This window comes from Spea bombifrons, chromosome 2 (genome assembly GCF_027358695.1).
Source record: "Spea bombifrons isolate aSpeBom1 chromosome 2, aSpeBom1.2.pri, whole genome shotgun sequence".
NCBI classification, from domain to species: domain Eukaryota; kingdom Metazoa; phylum Chordata; class Amphibia; order Anura; family Pelobatidae; genus Spea; species Spea bombifrons.
The window spans coordinates 45,543,744-45,564,130 of NC_071088.1; the positions used below are offsets into that span (position 1 = coordinate 45,543,744).

At 38.9% G+C, this 20,387-nt stretch overlaps 1 protein-coding gene across 2 annotated transcripts; it reads left to right on the forward strand.

The window, feature by feature from the left end:
• Positions 1-5,680: 5,680 nt before the first annotated feature.
• On the forward strand, positions 5,681-18,890 carry VEZF1 (vascular endothelial zinc finger 1). 2 transcript variants are annotated; one of them, XM_053457713.1, is made up of 7 exons: positions 5,681-5,841; positions 11,032-11,744; positions 12,732-12,795; positions 13,516-13,702; positions 15,894-15,944; positions 17,704-17,757; positions 17,968-18,890. In XM_053457713.1, exons 1-7 carry the CDS (start codon positions 5,809-5,811, stop codon positions 18,402-18,404), a joined length of 1,539 nt encoding a protein of 512 aa, XP_053313688.1. In that variant the 5' UTR covers positions 5,681-5,808; the 3' UTR covers positions 18,405-18,890. The 2 variants fall into 2 exon arrangements, with proteins under 2 accessions (XP_053313688.1, XP_053313689.1); XM_053457714.1 differs by having other exon boundaries at positions 13,516-13,687.
• Positions 18,891-20,387: the final 1,497 nt, after the last annotated feature.

Below are 20,387 nucleotides of genomic sequence, written 5' to 3' on the forward strand. Positions count from 1 at the left end.
AAGGAAACGTTTATAGAGTGTGTCATGGAAGTATGCAAATGAAAGGGATTTTCGGTGTCTGTTGAAGTGTGCTATTGGAGCAGTAAGTGCTGTAGTTCTTCTCTCCATTTAATCATAACCCCTGGTAAAGACGTGTGGTCTAGAATTGTTTTGCGGTGTCTGAAGTAAAGAGTGGTATAGATAGCGCTTGGATAACCCCAATTTCCAATTGATTGTTTAGAAGTTCATCTTTGATCAAATGTAACCATTCACTGCTGCAGCTTTTGGGTTGAAGGTACTGCCACAAATATGATTATGGGGAAGTTAGTAATATTGTTGCAAGGTCGAGAATGGGTTAGCTGAGCAGGAAAAAGGATTCAGTAGGTGTCCTATGAATTGTATCTCCTCCTCTTCCCAGACCATAAATCTGTGGTGCGCCACATCCAGATGAAAATCAGGGTTCCTCAGAAATGTCAAGAACAGGGATTTATGTAGAGATAACATTTTTAATAATTACTATTATTCGTATGCACACTTACAAAAGTGTGTTAGAGGTCATGTCCATTGATTTTTCTTGATTTTCAAGTGGTAGACTTCCATATTGTCATGGGGAAAGTAAAATCACCACTCCATTACTAACGTCTCTAGAAAAAAAACCCTTCTGCAATGAATTACAACTAAACTTACTGGTGCTTCAGAGTCCCCGGTGCTTAGTCCGGGCAGCGTGTAGAGCTCTACACGATTCGCTGCAGCAGAGCTCTACATACTGGCCGGACTAAGCACCAGGGACTCAGAAGCACCGGTAAGTTTGGAGGAGGGAGGGGGAGGGAGTGTTAAACGGGGGGGGGGGGCATAAGGCATTTCTGGAGGCAGAGTGCTCTGTGAAATGCATTTTAACCCCCTTAATGCCACTCTGCCTCCAGAAATACTTTTTAACCCGCTATACACCACTCTGCCTCCTGAAATGCCTTATACCTCCCTATATGCCACTCTGCCCCATAATATGCCTTTTAACATATAGGGGTATAAGGCAATTCTGGAGGCAGAGTGGCACATATGGGGTCAAAAGGCATATCATGGGGCACAGTAGCATATAGAGGGTATAAGGCATTTCTGGGGCAGAGTGGCAAGCCTGGGGGCAGATGTGCATAACGGGGGGGGCAAGTTGTAAAAAAAAAGGAAATAAAAACAAAATATTTTTCTCAATCATAGCTTTTATTAACAAACAATTGTTCACATAGTTTCATGAATTAACATTTACTGGTAAAACTTTTTTCCTATAGGGTCGTCTTATATTCAGGCTTTTTCTTTTTTTCTAAATTAATATTCAGATTTTGGGGGGTCGTCTTATAATCAGGGTCGTCTTATAATCAAGCAAATACGGTATATTCAAGGGATATGACAAGACTAGAATTGACAGACTAAGACTAACCGATACATTAGGTGAAGAGGGCCCTGCTCGCAAGCTTACAATCTTGATACTATACAACACCCCTAAAGAGCTGGGTCATAAACCCTGGCAGCTAATTGCCTGATATTTTAACAGGTCATATTTTGTTGTCATGGTACCTTGCACATTCATAACTTTGGGGTGATCACGTCCCCTATGTAATTACACCCCTGTCTACATTTCATCTAGGTAACCCATTGTTATTTTTTAGGCCCCTATAACCCACTCCTGCCATAATTCCTATCATTCTGAAAGTCAGTGTTAGCACACAGAATCATATTCTTAAAATGCTAAATGCTGTGTCTCATATGTGACACCAATGCCTGGTCCCCTGTAAGATTGTATGGCAACCAGGACAAGACATCTGACATCCTTTGAAGACACCCTGCTTGGATATTCTTTATGTTCCACTAACTCTATGGTGGGGTATGGACAGGTTTTCAGATAACATTTATGGCAGGCTGTGGCCTAAGAAAAAAAACACATGTTCTCTTCTTTCTGCAAGATGCCATGGCTACAATGAGTTGGATTTTATGCAGTGGAAAGATCTCATTCTACTTGTATGTAAAAATGGGCGGCCCAATGGAGTTTAACCCCTCAAAATCCCGTTACTTTTTTTAAATGCTTAACTATGGGGGTTGGCACAGAAAGCACTCTTGTTATTTACAAAATCAATTTTGGGTCAGGCTGGCTCTAATCATTGGGTTCCCTTTTTATGGGCAAAACTGCTTTGGGGCCAGACAGGAATTATCTGGCTTTCATGTAGAGGAGTTGGCCCTTCATGTCTGTAGCATAATGTGGGTGGCCCAATGCATTTTTTCCCTTTCAAATCCTCAGTTACTTATTCAAAATGCCTGAGTACACTGAGCTGCCTTTTTGTGAGCTAAACTACTAGTGGGCTAGGCTGGAATCACTTTTATTCAGGAGATTCAATTCTTTATATCTGTGGTGAGTTGGGTGGCCCAATGCATTTTAACTCCTCAGAATGCTTACAACCTGGGGCTGGAACACTGGGAACTGGGCAAAACAGCTTTTGTTTTATATATGGGACTGGACTATTGTATCCATAACATAATGTTGGTGGCCCAATGGATTTTAAATTGATAATTACTTATTTAAACCTTATGTAAACTCATGCCGTGTGCAACTTTAACATACCAATGATTTTAGAGATGTTAGGGCAAGTAGTAATAAATAACAGATTTGCTTAACCCCTTAGTTCCCCTATAGACGTACCGGGACGTCCAAAAAACGCCCACAAAGAAACCCCTATGGACGTCCCGGTACGTCCAGCCTTTCGTGCAGCGTCAGGGACACATCCCTGCCGCTGCACGGGAGACCAGGCTGTCGTTTGACAGCCTGGACTCCCCCCTGGCAGCAGAAGCCGGCATTGCCGGCTTTCTGCTGCCCGATCTCCCGTAACAGCTTCCGGCATGAAAGCCGGTAAGTTGTTACGGTTGAAAGTGCCCGATCGCGCGATCGCGCAGTTGAAACGCGCGATCGGGCATTCCCTTCCGGGTTACGTCACTGCTGACGTAACCCGGAAGGTCATCGGAGGACAGGATATCCCCTGCGGGGATATCCTGCCCTCCGATGAGGCACAGAGACGCTGCGATCTCTATGCAGGTCTGTGAGGACCTGCATAGAGATCACAGTGTGATCGGTGCAGGGGGATCGCGGGGAGGGGAGTGAGAAACCATCTCTCTCACTCCCCCTCCCGTCCTGTAAGAAAAAGCAGAAAAAAAAAAAACGGTTAGTCATTTAAAAAATAATATTAAAAAAATCATTAAAATATTAATATAAATAATACCAAAAAAAATTATAATGTGGGCTGTGATGTCATTGTGACATCACTGGCATGTTCAGGAGGTCCCTAGGAGGACCTCTAACCATTACTGTGTAAAAATAATATATAAAAAAATGTAAAAAAATTAAAATTAAAAAAAAATTTAAAAAAAATATATAAAAAAAGATAATAAAAAAATTATTAAAAAACCTTACTTCCCATTGCCCTAGCATAACATCTAGCCAGTATAACCCTCCTGCCCCCGTTCACAACCCCCAAACCCGTTAAGCCATAGGCATAAATATTTTACAAAATTGTACACCTAATAGAATGCTCCCTGGTGCTGGGAAAGTCTGGAAAATCTATATAAATTAGGTATTTCTGAAATCAGGACACCTGAATTAATAAACTTGGAGGGGATTTTCCATCACTTTACCTAATTTTGTGAGGATTCAGAGGGAAAATGTAAAAAAAAATTAATTTTCTAATCTTCGCTAGTTTTTACTAAATTTCTCATTCTAAATTTCCAGCTAATCATCCAACTATGGTATCAAACGAAAGCTCTATCTCTCCTTGAAAAAACGATATATAGTTCACATGGGTACACTATTCACAGGAAAAGAGAATCATCGCTAAACCGACATACCCCAAAAATGGCAAAATTGCTCTGGGCTTTGAGGTACCAAAAACCCCTGGGATTGAAGGGGTTAAAGTATGCAGGGGATGGCCAAATTCTACAAGTATTCTTGCCCTTGTTTTTATTATTCCTCATTCCTCTTGTATCTGTATGTCAATTGCTTGTCATTTTACACTTGTCGGCGCTTTATAAATAAAGTATAATTATTATTTATTGATTGATTTATAGATTGTAAGATCTTTGAGCAGGGCCCTCCTCATCTGTTTCTGTAAGTCAAATTGTTGTGTTATATACTACTTATCATGTCCTGTCTACCCATTGTACAGCACTACGGAATTTGCGCTTTATAAAACAATAATAATATAGAGCGCCATAATATTCCACAGCTCTGTACAATGGGTAAACAGGACATAACAAAATAGTGCATAGCACAATAATTTAGATATACAGAAACAAACGGTAAGGAGGGCCCTATTCAAACAAGCTTACAATTTTGTTTTGGTTTTTTTTTTTTATCAATAGTGCCTTTCTAAAACATAAACTTACTTCCTGTTCAAGGTTATTTGCACCACGTTTGCAACTGATTTAGCATGTTATGATAGACTCACAACATAAAAACACAATGTTATCAGATACAATAAAATTATTTGATACAAAATAATGTAAATATTTTTCTTGTAGATATTTCCACCCACTAAGGTTCAATGTTTTCTTCCACACCAAAGCAATAAAATAGGCAAATGTCCATTTCGTTGAAATAACATAGAAGCCATCACCGAAAATAGGCAGTAGAGGAGGGGGAGGGGATGCCTAACAGAGGTCGGTTGTGAGAAGATAAATGAACAACTGCACTTTCCCGCCTGTTCCACTTATCCTTTGTATGACTAAAATGGGGGGTTGGGGAACTGCTATGAGGCAGATGTACACAAAGAACGGAAAACAAATCAGAACCCGCTGTGAGATGCCATCAATCTGGAAGTGCACAAGTCCGGAATTTTGCACATATATAATATCGCATCGTAATATGAATGTAATTAACCTAATCTGATCAAACTCATCAACGAATCATACACTAAGATTCTGAGGTAAAACTGGAAATTCTTATATGAATCGTTGCACTCGCTGAGGCAGTAGTTGTCTAGTTTTTCTCAATATAGTCAACTAGCAACGTGGCTGTTGCCATTACAATATTAAACTAGACGAAACGCGCAGTAGGCATTAAACATAACATTCTGGAGGCCTCGTATGGCTATCCGTACCACAATCCCTCTGAGATGATTGTTTCGTGTTTTTGCACGTTAATCATTTCGGTGTTTAAATATAAAAAAAAAAGGTAAAAAGTTAACGGGCGCAGCTACAAATGACGGTGCTAAACGTAATGTTTAACCAGGCAAGAGACGCGCTGGAAACAATGGAGGACGAAGACAAAAAACGGACAGCCTTCCTTTCTCAAGTAGGCCTCGTTTGCACACGCGATAATCCGCTACCTCAGTAAACAAAGAGCGGCAGCTACAGTGCCATTTTCCCATTCTCCGCCTCCCAGAAAAACGGCGTTCTTACAGATATATAAACAGCAATTTCGTTATTCTTTTATTAAAATATACAGCACGTCACAAAACGTTAGGTAAGGTATAATCTGTATAAATAATAAAACACTAGTGTTAAAACGGCGGGAACAGCCTAGCTGGGACACAGCTACCTGGGACTTCCCCCCACCCTTCACAAATGTCTTAGGGCGGAGCAGTCGCGCCAGCCCGCAGCCCGCTACCCCTCCTCCTGTATGGTCTCTCCCAGAGGTTACCGGAAGTTGTTAGGCGCTGCCATGTTTTCATCTGCTTTGTTGTAGATTCTATGTAGGATACTTCGACATTTTTTTTTCTTTCTGCCTCCCCCTTTCCCGAACGCTATCCTTTCCTCCTCCTCCTCCTCCTTTTCATCCCCTTTTCCTGGATCGCCATGGAGGCCAACTGGACCGCTTTCTTGTTCCAGGTAAGGGCAAACCAAATATTTTATTTTCGCCGGTTGAATTGTACGCGCCGAGATCTGTCTGGATACGGGATTGCCGTAGATAGGGCGGCGGTATCACCCACTCCCCCTCCCTTTTCCCTTCCTCCCACTCTCCCTCTGACATCCTCCTTCCCCGCCGCCGGAGGACCAGCAGCAGCCTCCCTCCTCTCCCCTCCCCGGGAAGCGGGGACACCCGGGAGCATACACCCCTCATCATCTCCTCCCTCCTCAGTCTCCCTCCTTCCCCGGGCATACAGGGGAGGCAGGAACCGCTCAATCGGCCTCAGACCTAGAGAATTGGAAGCACGTTGGACGCGTTCTCTCTTTACTGCACCCTCGATCTGTTAACGTTCTTGCGGCGTTCATCCTAGGGGTGGCGGGTTGAACTAGCAACCGCAGGTCTTTTAATATTGCTTGTATCCTAAAATCTGTTAACGATCTTAGCTCTGCTTTTATAAGGGAACGTTATAGCGGATCCTAGATTGTAACGTGGATCGATTGATCGACACCAGAATGCCTTATGTAACAAACTCCTGCCAAAAGAATTTGCAGACAAATAATCCCCAGAACCCTCAGTGCTTTGTTTAGAAGATCAGACTTGCTGCTTGTTGTGAAAAGGCGATGGAAAACCTAACATTCTAAAGAAGCTTGCGTGTGGCTCGTGATTAGAAGAGAAAAAAATCTACATTTTTCTGGGAAGGGAAACACGTTTGATAAATAGAACAGTTTCGCGTATTAAGTAATCCCAGAGTTATGGTTTCGTTGTGTACAGTGTCCCACGCTAAGTTAATTATATCCAGACCGTTGCGTCTTACTGGCGGGTGCAAGTGAAGATTTCACCTGCCCTCGAGGCAACTAATTGTTTTTACTAGCGCATGTTGTTTCACGCGCACTCGAGTATACATCCACGCATATCTCGAAGGCCTCCGCAAACCCGAGTTGACGGTGGAGGCGCGAGTCGTGTGTTAAACCTGCGGCAGTGTGCGTGCACAAAGAGGCCGCGCTCGAGATGTGCTGTGTCACACGTTCGTGTTCCTTGTATTAATGCGCCGGCTCCGCGTTTCTAGACAGCACGGGTCACGGTGGGCTACTTTAACTCCTCACGCCTTAGCAAAAGCTTATTTGAGTTTGCTGCGCCCCCCCCCCCCACAGATGCTTATAAACTTTGGTTCTCGTGAATGCAAATTGTTATTTGCTATATTTCTAACACTTGTAACACTGAGTTTTTTTTTTCTCCCCCACACTACCTATCCTCTGTATATTTATCACTTCTGGTAAACTCACGGTTTTTTTTTCTTTTCGTATTAACAGCATTACTTATTTCATTAGTTTGCAAACAGAATTTCGTATTATGATACAAACTGACAAACTAAACGGCATCTGTCACTCCAGGGACATTTTGCATATCATTGATAGTCATTGTTTCCAAATAAAGTTTTTTTTTGTTAATCTAATTTATATAGCGTTTCTTTTATAGATGGGTTACACTCGAAATGTGTTATGGGGGGGGGGGACAAGAAAGGTGATGAAAATCCCCTTTACTTAAAAATTAAGAAATAACGGATTAAACCTGATTTGCATAAATCTTCCATGAATCCACCCAGAATCCCTTGCACTACAGGATTTCTGTCAAGAAAAACAAGTCTTGTATGGTGGATGTAAGATAGTGTTAAGAAATGCCCCGTGTGTGTGTGTATATATATATATGTATATATCTATGTGTATGTGTATGTGTATGTGTGAGAGGTGTTATAAAACTGTTGCAATTACAACTTACAGCCATAAAAAATATGGAAGCTTATCCTACTGTGTCTCCTTTGTGCACGTGTGTGTATATATTTATGTATGTTTATGTGTGTGTATATATATATATATATATATATATATATATATATACATATACATATACATATACATGAGAGAGAGAGATCAGTTAGTGGCTCTGTTTTAATAGTACTGTTTTGTTTTTTTTTGCATATACAAACATTAAAAGGCTATGACAACTATAATTCACATATTTAAGGCAAAATTGATAGCTAAGGTAAAGGGGATCAAATATGTCAGCCAGCCAGAAGATGTTGCTTAACTCGTTTTGGCAGTAACCAAGAGCTGTAAACTTACACCTAAAGTACATTGTGCATGGGGTGGGTGCTACACAAGAAGTTACTACCGCAAACTGGCAAAGGCTGGTGGTAAAATTAGTACATGTCAAGAGTTGAAATACCTTGGGGTCTCTAGTTTTCAAAAAATACGTGGTTTGTTGGAGGTAAATTGAATTGGCCAGCTTTAAAGATGTCTTAAATACGACAATGGGGGTAAGATGACCAGATGTCAAAATTCCAGTTAGAAAAACTGATTTGTTCATGTCCCAAATGTGGCATTTTAGCCTCCAAACAACCCAACAAACTTATGCATGGGTGGTATCACTGTATTCAGGAGATGTTGCTGAATACATACTGGGATGCTCTGTGGCAATGACATACACCGGGAGCTACAAAATCAAACATGTTGCTAACATTTGGTCAAATATATATGGTTTGATGGGGTATATTGAATCGGCTGGCTTCAAGGATTCACAGATGTCCAAAATAGGACATAGATGCAGTATGACCAGATTTGAAAAAATGTTTTTGAAATGCCAATATGCTTCTTGCACTTATTATTCTATAATGTGCCAAAATGTGTATTTCTAAACTGACGGCAAACATAAGAATCTATTTTGCAGGTTTTTCAAAGAATTTTCAAATAAGTCAGAAAAAAAATCTTTTAACCATATTTTATAACATTTTTTAAAGTAAATAAGATATGAACAATGGTATCTAAAGAAAGCCCTTCTTTTCCTGGAAAAAAGTTTTGGGGCGTACACTAAATGAGAGAGAAGAAAATTACAGCTAAACACCAACACTGCAGAAATGTTACAACCCTGTCCTTCAGGGGTTAAATTGGGGAAGTCTAGATATTTTTATTTTTGTCAGGGCAAGTTAAAGTATTCATAGATACATAGTTTAGCATAAGCTGTGCATCCAACATAGTACAAACTGGTAAAAATATGGGGGGGGAGACACAGCTCGCCCCATAAATTGCAAACCAAATACGTAATTAAACGGTATAATTTTCGTAAGCTCCTAATTACTTTAGTAAGCTTATGGAGTTGATTTGAATTTGTGTACAAGTTGTCTGCAGATAATGCTGATGGAAGTCACAGTAAACCAGGGTAGGTGCATAGGAAGGGGTTACATTCCAATGGCACACAGTAAAACTTACCTGGATGGCCGCTGTCTACAATGCAAAGTGCCTGTTTAATAGTCATTTCCCCGGGTACTCTGGCTGTATGGAGAAGAATAAAGCCACTACAGAAGCTGTGCTGGTTAAGCGCAATTCTCCACAGTGTAGATAGGCCTGTTACAGGGAGATCTCCCCTACAGGCCCAATGAGAAATGCTGCTTCAGTATACTGGGTGAGGATAATGGGAGTAGAAGTCAACAAAAGCCCATCTGTTCATCTTTGTTTAAGAATATGCAAAACACTATATGTGACCCTCTGTAATATAAAAAATATGTATGTGTGGTATGTGTTATCCGGTGATGTTGTCAAACATAAATTTATACCCTCGTATGCCAGCTGGTTTTCGTAAAGGCAGCTGGCAGAGGAGACAGAAGTCTTGTTTTCTAACTCACATTATCTACAGAGTAGGGTGCATGCAGTCTGTTACAGAAGAAACTCCAACATGCATTTAACATGAAAATAGGGAATGGGTTGGTCCTTAAATCCTTTGAGTGCCAGGGGCATGTTTTTCCCTGCTGGGGGCCAAGCCATTTACCTTTTTTTTTTTTTTTGTGACGATGGACATAATAATAGTAAATCCAAGAACTCTTGTAGTTGATGCCAGAGCATATACCATTAAGTCCTGTTGGTTTAATAGATAGCCTGGTCCCCTGCAAGCCTGGCCCAAAACTTCAATTCAGACATTCCCTTTTAACGTGAGATTAGGTCTCCTAGCAGCTTTTCCTGCTGCTCAGGTGCTTCAGTGTGTTCAAGAAAGCTAGAGCCGTTTCTTTGTGCCACAAGACATCACAAGGCTTTCCATTGTTTCAAAAGAAATCCCAAATGGGATCTCTAGTTCTGAGTATCTGCCCTGTTCTAGAGAGCAGTGCAAAAACAAATATAAAATACGGTATATCAAATAAACACTAAAATAATCTGCCATACCAACCTATACCCATCCCCTAAAAAAACATCATTCCTATTTCTATTTCTTATTTATTTAAATACTACCCGCTTCTCCAATTTGAAGTGTGTGTGTGTGTGTGATCATATATAATATATAATATATATATATATATATATATTATATATATAACCTATGCATGGGAGGCATGGCTATACCCGGAGAATGTTACAGAATGCAAATTGGTGTTTATGCAGGTGGAGATACCCTGGGCAAGAAACCCAAAGTTGTTTTTTGAATGAGGTTGATGGGGAAATGTATTTTCAGAAATTTATAGTCTGAGTGTTTTTGAGATCTTTGAGTGCCGTTGAAGTTAGAGCCTCAGGATACCAAATTTCTAAATGTGTGGACATCTTAATATTTGCCCGTAACAGTTCAAACAAACGAAAATCTTACATGTATGAGGTGTATCCAATCTGAAGACAGGTATACAAATTTAGTTTGTTTTATTGCTCACTAGCTTTGTGCATTTTTTTCTTTTTTTCGTGAAAGTTTTTTTAGATGAATATGGTTTAAAAAGAAAGCCCTACTTGTCTTGAACAAAACAATATACAATGTGTGTTGGCGCACTAAATGAGGAAGAAGGAAATTTACAGTTGAACAAGGACATAGCAGAAATGTAGAAAATGCTGTCATCCCCGGTGTAAAAATGGCATCACCATGAAGTGTTTTAGTGTTGAATTTGCATGCAGGTGACAATCCTAATGCAGCTTACATTTTAACTTGGGATGTGTGTGTGTATGTATGTATGTGTGTTAAGCTTGTAGCTCGTGTAGCTTAGACTTCACTCCTATATAAATAAAATATTAGAAGTCTCAAGCAAACTTTGTCACATGGACAAGAGGCGTGTATGTCGGTAGAACAAACTACATTGTATGTTAATCCATGGGAAGATTATATCCACTTGTAATTTTATTTTGCTTTCTTTCTTAATTTCCCCCCAGGCTCATGAAGCCTCACATCACCACCACCATCACCATCAACAACAGGCTTCTCAGAACAGCTTACTACCGCTCTTGGGTACGCCTGTGGAGCCTCCTGATCAGAAGCCCATGTTACCTTTACCTGTAACACAAAAACCCCAGACTCCATCAGAACCCATAAAAGAGCCGGTTGTGGTGAAAAAAGAAAAATCCAAAACTTCCTTCGTTTGTACATACTGCAGCAAAGCATTTAGAGACAGTTACCATTTGAGGCGCCACGAGTCCTGCCACACAGGAATAAAATTGGTGTCACGGCCAAAGAAAACACAGGCGTCGCCAGTTGTACCCCTCATTTCAACAATTGCTGGAGATAACAACAGAACATCTCTGGTATCAACGATTGCAGGAATATTGTCAACGGTCACTACTTCTTCTTCAACCACTATTCCTAGCGCAAGCACGAGCATACCAACCATGCCTGTGGCTCAACCAGTGAAGAAACCCAGCAAACCAGTTAAGAAAAACCATGCATGCGAGATGTGTGGGAAGGCTTTCAGAGATGTGTATCATCTCAACAGGCACAAACTGTCTCACTCTGACGAGAAGCCATTTGAATGTCCAGTCTGCAATCAGCGTTTCAAGAGGAAAGATCGGATGACCTACCATGTTAGATCTCATGAAGGAGGGATCACAAAACCCTACACATGTACTGTTTGTGGAAAAGGGTTTTCAAGGTATGAGCTATACTTGTATGGTTTTCTATATTTTTATAGTAAATATAAAAAACAAAAAGTTTCAGGCTTGTGAAGACTTGCGTTACCGACACATTACTTGACACATTTCATCGGCACTCTGCAAACTCATTTCATACAGCCACACATGGATAAGGTGTTAAGCCAAATGTTTTTATCTCTTATTGAACGCTTTGTATAGATAGCTTGACTGCAAACTGAAGTGCTGCAGAATTTAACTGCCAGGCTCGTCGGTCATTTGGATTTAATTATACTTGAACCGTTCTCTGCATCTGTCTGCCTCACTCGGAATAGCTGAGTGGATTTTCTTCCGTGTGCTCTACCCGCTACATTATTAACTTAATAATGTGTAATTGTTTTTAAGTATACACTTAATTTACTAAAATGCTTTACATTCTGAACATTCCTCCTTGCTGCGACTTTAGGATAATTGAGGGGATTAGTTGCTCCCTCATCCTTAAAAACACACTTTGTGTCACTGGCCACTTCAGTAAGTCCTCCAAGAAATGAAAAAGAAAAACTTTATAGGGAGCTCAGTGATTTCACTGTAATCTGTAAGATATGAGAGGTTCCCGATGGAGTCTCTATCTATATTGCACTGGGAATAGTGCAAAAAAAATAAAATATATATACGCCACTACAAGTCAAAAAATGGTGAGAAAAAAACAATATCACCCAACCCATTTAGTCAGTGATATTAAAATATTATATATGGTGATACATAAAGGATCGATATTTTTGTGATCAGGGGATGCTTCTGAACTTACTGTATAGAAGAAATCCTTACCAAAATAGGATTTTTTTTTTTACACCACTAATTTTCAGTTTAAAAAAATAAAATATATATATATATGAAAAGTAAGTGTTCACATTATCTTTTTATATGCGCTTATTTTATATTTGTAATTTTTTGTATCCATACAAATATGAGTTAAATTTTTTTACTTGTGTTTTTCCCTTTTTGCATAGACCCGATCACTTAAGCTGCCACGTGAAGCATGTCCACTCTACAGAACGACCCTTCAAATGCCAAGTAAGAGTATTTCAAAGCCAGTACTAATACCTTTCTTCTAAATAAAGGTGATACATTGGCTGACAAAAATACAGGATACCTTCTCAGGTTTCTTGAGGGATAACACTTTATATATTTAATATCTGAAGTCTTCATAAAATTTTATGTCCACAGAACTAAATATACTCAAAGGTAAGCAATATTATCTTTGGAGGCCAGACTTTTTTTCACCATCGTGACTAGAAACCATTTCCTGGCAGGGTTATGTAATGCACATTATAGTATAGTGTTATAGTCGGTGTGTGTGTAAATGTATAGTGCCAGACTTGGTATGTCTTCTGTATTGTAGTGCCAGATTCCGTGTGTGTGTGTATTTCATATATGTATAGTCTTAGCAAGTAAGTGTTGTTGGATAGTGTACATAAGAGTGATGTTATGCTAGTATATAGCATAAGCATGTGTATGTGTCATATAGTGTATTGTGTATAGTGTATAAGTGCGTGTATTCCCCAACCTATAATGGATGAAGCAGTCAAGTACAAACAAAGCAGATTGGTTTGGTTTCCGTGTGATTTAGCTGCAGCCAATAAAAGGCTTCATGGGAAGCACGGATCTGAGAAAAGTTTAAATTAGTCATTGTTCTTATTTAAAACACAAGATGTTGATCTGCATAAATGTATATTTTCTATTTATCTCTATATTGTAATAGATCCTCTGACTAAGTTGTTGTTTTGTTTTTAGACATGTACGGCTGCCTTTGCCACCAAAGACAGACTTCGAACTCACATGGTGCGTCACGAAGGGAAGGTGTCCTGCAATATCTGTGGCAAACTTCTCAGTGCGGCCTACATCACCAGCCACCTAAAGACACATGGGCAAAGCCAAAGTATCAATTGTAATACTTGTAAGCAAGGTAAAAAGTTTCAAGGTAATTATTCTTTATTCCTAAGACATTCCTGTAGTGACAAAATAATCAAAGCTATAAATGCGTTTTCCATGAAATTCTGGGCCCTAAAAGGAATACAGTATGGTGCAGTACCATATGGGAAAAATAAGTATGGATAAGATTCAGCCTGGTTCTGTAGCTTGAGCTATACTTGGTATATACTGATTTTTTTTCTTGTGTTTAACTGTATTTTAAAAAAACAAAACTACAAACTGTGAATGTATTTGTATGTGTATTTTGGTGGCTGAAACTCGCTCCCGCCAGTGATGTATTTATGCGGGATGCTGCTAAAGGCCTCACATAGCACACAAGTGTTTTTTTTTTTTAGTTTTTTTTTGGTTACCTTTGACAATTCTTACTTTCACTGAAAATACCCTGTTTTTGTTACAAGTGTGCAAAGTACCATTATTAACCTTAAAGTGGCATAGCCGTCAGATTTGAGGAGTCAGAGGACGAGTTTTACTGACTAAACAACTTTCCCATGCCTATGAATATTGAATGATCAGTCGGGATTCACTCGGTTACGTCTATTTTACACTTCCATAATGTCTGCATGGCTTACAAGTCTAATGTAGGCACCAGGTCAAAATTGTTACAAGCCAAGCATATTGTATCGCATACATTTTACTCTCAACCGCTCCTCGTATCAGTGCAGCATCTTTTTCTCTCTAATGGCCTTCGTTGGCGCATGTGATTGTAAGTTGTATCTTCAGCTCACCATGACAGACAAGCTTAAATCTAAACAATCCCGCAATCACCGATTGCTAGTGAATACTTTGCTCCTAGAACCCTTTGTTTTTAAAGGCTGGATCAGGTCTTTAGTGAGAAACATTTGTCACAGGTCGCTATCTAGTTCTGCCTTATATTAGCAGCCCTTCCAGCCCAGCTGCTGTTCATCGTGTACCGTTTAGTGTTTGTGCCCTACCCCCAAAAGCAGCCTGGGGGAATTTTATTTTTTAGTTTATTTTGATTGTTTACAATTTAAAGTGTGTAAAGCAATTAAAATAGAAAGTCTGATGACCAGGCCCCTCTTCACTTTCGGTCTCTTTTCTGTATGACCAATTGTACAGTGCTGTGGAATCTTTCGGCACTAAATCAATTTTAACAACGAGGTCTTTCATTTGTATTCTCTATGCCATCCACATCCCTTTGGCAGAATGAGCTGGAGACCAAAGTGGACTCTCATGTGTCCCTTTGGTTGAAGCTTTGTTTAGGTGGCGTTCAGGAATAAGCTGTTCTTGGTGTTCTTTGATAATGAACATCTACTTGGCTTTTAAAAGTCATAGGAAAGAATAAAACTGTTAGAAAATTGCACATTTGCTTCTTGGGACACAAGTAAAATTCATCAAGATATTTGATGTTCTTGAGCCCCCCTCCAGTGGATCTGTGTTTTTCCAGATAGAACAGATAAACTGGATTCCACATAAGGTGCTCCAGAAGAAACCATCTACAACATCTGTCTGTCGGTAATGAAGGGTTGGCCATGTCCTGTATGTTGGAGGAGATCGATGGTTGTCTGTTTTCTTTTTGGACTCTGTGCCAAGCAACTATCCAGTTCATAAATTGTAGACATCATTCAGAAGAATTACAGATTTTCCCTTTTGACTTGCCCATTTCTCAAAACAGTTTGCCCATATTGTGCCCATATTGTGATATAGTGATTCTTAGGCAAGAGTTATTTGAGAGAGGGGAAAAAAAACTGAAGATTTGTTAGTCCTACCTCCACTACTGAGCCGTGGCTTTAACATACACGTACAGGTAGTAGTTTTGTGTACCAGGGAGAAAATGGGTTTAATGGTGAGTAATGTTGGGAAGTTTTTCTTACCCACGTACATCATACATATAAAAGCGGTATTTGAGTGTACAGGGAGGGCTGGCAAGTCCAGTTAAATGGTAATAATGTGACCAAAACACATCTGAAAGGCAACATGAGCTCTCACTTGTTCTGTCCAACGCATATTTGGCAGTGTGAACTTTAGAGAATACACAAAATGAGCGCAGTGGATTAAGAGAGTGTAAATGTTACTTTAAGCACCACTTTGGTTGGTATCTGCCTCCTTTCCTTCTTGCCAGCCTTCCCTTTTAGTTGGAAATCACATGGATAAATTGCATTTTTCTATATGTCAGCTATGCTCTCAGTATACATGTAAGAGCATTTCTTGTTTTAATTTAGGACAACTTCATGAGCTTCAAAATCCAGTTCATTGTCGAATCAAATATGAAGGTATTTATGAGCTTTTTCACTTTTAATACGCTTTTACAAAATGTTTGTAGTCAACGGGGCCGTCTAATCACTTGAGGACCTGGGTGAACAGATGCTGGAGGGCCTTCCACTTTGGCCCTTTTCGGCAAATGATTTAGCTTAAAAGGCTTCTTATTCAGTAGTATTTAAAAACCTTAGTTTATCTAATCTCCAGATAACACAGAACACCTGTAAATTAAAAACAAACAAAAAAAAGTTATACCTGAACATAGTGATGCATACTAAACTAGTAAGAAATATATTATGAAATATTTCAGGTATTGATAGCACAGCGATAAAAGCTAAAATATTGATGCAGTGTGGGCTGCACATACCTCGCCAATGTCTGTAGTTTATATGCATAGCATTCTTACTCCGATCAGAGACTATTGTGGGTGCAAAATTCACCCATTAATGACGGCAAGCATTAGATAATTCTAGTTTTCTATATGTACAATGAAGTTTTGTTTTTTTGTCAGTATAACATAAATACAATGAAGCGCTTGCCTGTAGTGGACCTTTTCCTACACAGGTCTGCTTTAATGACAGGTTATTCTGTGAACCAAAGGGTGTAGCTGCAGACCCTTTATGCGATGTTCCCATTTTGTTCCATGGGACAGACGGCCCTGGTAGATTAAAAATGTATAGTGTCACATTTATTTCTGTTACATTGTATTATAAAACTAGTTTTACGAGAATGGAAACGTGGCGATGCATGACAACCTTATAAAGTATGATGGAATAACATCTTCACTTTATATTTTTTCACTTAATAGAAAACCGTTATACACTTCTACATTTTATTCTTTCTTATGGCACCTATTTCTGCCCAAGTTCCCTTTTATGTACCTGGGTGGATGCATAGAACTGGAAGTCGTGGCATCATAACAGTAGTATTACTCCACAAGTAATTCAAAGGGGTGTAAAACATTCGCTGTCATTTGTGGCAAAATGTGGTGAGGGTAGCACAGCGTGTCCTACCCCGCTGTCTCTCGTATCCTTACCGTATGCTTACAATGTTCCTCATATGTAAACATAGGGTCAGGATAACAAAGGGAACATCAGATTAGGAACTGCTGCGCTACTCTCACCGTCCTTTGCCACAAAGAACAGTCCCCCTAAAATAAGTAATAAATAATCAAATTTTTAGTTTCTCCAAAACTATAAAATCTTAAAAAGAAAACAAAAAACACACATGTAGGCAGTTAAATAGGTAATATCAAAAGCTGTGGCAGTTCTGTTAACTGCTTTGGGTGCACTGTTGAAGTAATTTTACCATGTGATAGGGTACTTTTCAAAATTTAGCGATTTATCGCTTGGTACACACTTTCCTGTTTTCATGATTTTAATTTACATTAAAAGAATAGTTAAAAAAAATAAAAATAAAGCCTTGCACCACCTAACCTTACGTGGGCAGGGTCTCATTGGTGTGTTAGGACTTAGCATGCACATTGCAGAAACGGTGGTTCTGATTGCAGAAAGGCATGGCTTTTTTTTGTGTGAAAATTGTGTAATATGGCTAGTTCTGCACATATTTCGCAATACTCCTTGGTGTATATGAAGGAAAGTATGCTGTTTAATACGCTTTTTCCTGGTTGCCAGGAAAACCCTATTTCAACCTTTGCTTGGTTAAAACTTTTGTAAACTTTGTTACATCTATCTGTCTGTTGCATTGTTGTATGCACATTAAAAATCCGCCTAAATATGGGACGCTGATTCATTGCTTTTCCTCTTATTTCAGCTTCAGACTCACTCTTTTGTGCTGTGGATCAGAATCATAGGACCTTTTCAATAGGTGATTTTCTATCTTCATACCAGTTGATTCAGCAGCTGTTTTTTGCGTTCTTTCCAGGATTATTTGGCATTTATAATGCGCAGTGAATGACCAATGCAAAAATCTTTCTCTCTCCTTAGTTAATGCATTATTTATTCCACGTCTTTCCCATAACTGATATATATAAATCAATGTATTGTGATATGATTTTTTTTTTCCTTTTCTTTTCAGACACAAGTAATATGTGCCAAACGTCCACTGCGGCTCAGACACCAGTGACTCTTACTTCACCTTTCAATATTACGTCTTCTGTGGCTGCTTCGGGAACTTTGACTAATTCTGTATCTGTAGCAACTGCCATGAGTATGAGCATGAGGAGTCCGGTGAATGTTTCCAGTCCTGTTAATATAACCTCTCCAATGAATTTGGGTCACCCGGTCACCATAACAACCCCCATTTCCATGACCTCACCTTTGTCTTTAACATCTGCTGTCAATTTGCCAACTTCAGTCACTGCACCAGTGAACATAGCACATCCAGTTACCATAACAAGTCCTATGAACCTGCCTACCCCAATGACACTGGCTGGCCCATTAAATATAGCTATGAGACCAGTGGAAAGCATGCCATTCTTATCCCAAGCTCTGCCATCTTCCCCACCGTGGTAAAGAACATTTGCAGCAGTATTCTAGAAAGTTGTTCTGTAGTTATTTACCAATTTTTCAATATTTCATAAGGGCCTGGAAAATAGCTGATGTTTAAGCCTTGATCTTGGCTATTCTTCCGCCTTTGTATTTATGGTCTTGGTCCGCATCTGCTAAGAAGGAAGGGAAATGAAACCTGGAGAGTTAAATGACAGGATGAAACGTTTATTTGTATGGAAGTCGGTTCATTCTAGTAACACTACCAACAAATTCCCTAATACCTATGCCTACGGGATGAGATAACCTTTTATCATTTCTAAAAATGCAAATGAAGATTAATAGTGGAGGTTTTCCTTGCTTCTTAGGAATGCTTTTCATAATGGGATTATGTCTTTATTTGTAGCATTTCCTGTAGAAGAGTTGTGCCACTTCTGATATACAACACCTGATGATTTGTTATTGTATTATAGGCTACAGAAAAGGGTGTTTCTTTTTGCTGGTCTCCCAGTAGAATTTTTTTTTTTATTATTTGTGATTCCAAAGCTCTTCTTTTCCTAATTTGATGAAGATCCCTGCTATGTTTTCAGTCGTAGATTGTCCTTAGTTATTTCGAAATGTAAATACTTTTAAAATTGTAAACTTAAGGGAATATTCGCATTGTAGCTATATATACACACACATTTGTGTTTTGTTTGATTCTTTTATTTTTTGGCTTTTATTTTTTTGGCACAAATTATGTTCAGAAGAAGAATGAAAGTATTTACGCATGTATTCCAGCAGAGACTTTGGTGACTAAGTTTATGGAAATGATTCTAAACTTGGTGGACGCCACAGTTACCCCCCCCCCCAGGGGTACTTTTTATTTTGCTGAAGTCTTATTACAAACCCACTGCTTCACACATTGAATTCTGCTTATGGATTGTTCCACCAGCCAGCATGAGATGAGGCTAGTGGAACAGAAAAGCAAATGGATATAGAAGCACAAGGAAAAAAAATTCAAGTTGAGCGTTACTACCCCGTTTTTGGACCTGTTCGGAGTGAAGGAATGGGGTATACATTGTGCAAAGCTGTTTGTGTAGCTTCTTCTCTAACCACTAGCTAGATAGTGAGCCCATAAAGACAAGCCAATATTATACTTTTTAACCTTTTTTTTGTTCTTATTCAAGTGTTGTAGAGATCTGTTTTTATTGTGTAAATATATTGTTAGCATTTTTTGTTGTATCCAGTACTTTATCTAGTATTCTGTTCTGTTTATGGTGACATTGGGAGAATGTCCTTTGGGGCGTATCCCTAATAGCACTTGCTTATGGTTCATATTACACACAGATTCCCCATGAATTGCTAAGCTATATGTACTTTTTAATTTTTTTTTAGTCTTCTAAAATATTAACTGTATTGTAGAAAAAATATCCAAAAGAACTGTTTAGGCCATCATGTGACATTAACTTTTTTTTTTTTTTTAAATAAAAAATAGGTTAAAATCTTTAACTGCTTTAGAAGCTAAAAACACAGTTAGAATTTTGTGTTATGGTCGTCTTCAGCTGTTGAGATTGTAGAAAATATTACATATTTTGTAACAATATTGAAATTTTACAGATTCAGATAGTACTCTTACTTATGCATATTAACCCATTTCTGCAGGAGAAAAAAAAATGTATGGCTTTGAGGTCACAAGCAGCAGGGGATTAAATTGCATATTTATAATAGTATTCTAAAATGACTGCCTATACCTCTGTGGCAGCTGAAAAATGGCACGTTAAAAATATGGAAGGACAGACGTACAAGATGAGAAAGGTATGTAGGGGCTTGATACACAAAATAAAATTCAGTGTAAAGAAAATTAATTTTTTTATCAGATCTTTTGTATTGGAGGACATTATAAACTATACCATCTTTTGTATATATAAAACACTAGGAATTTTCTGTTTAGCAGAAAGAAGCCACATTCCTACACTACTACTGTATATGTTTGTTAAAATGTCCATGTAAACATACACCCCATGTTTG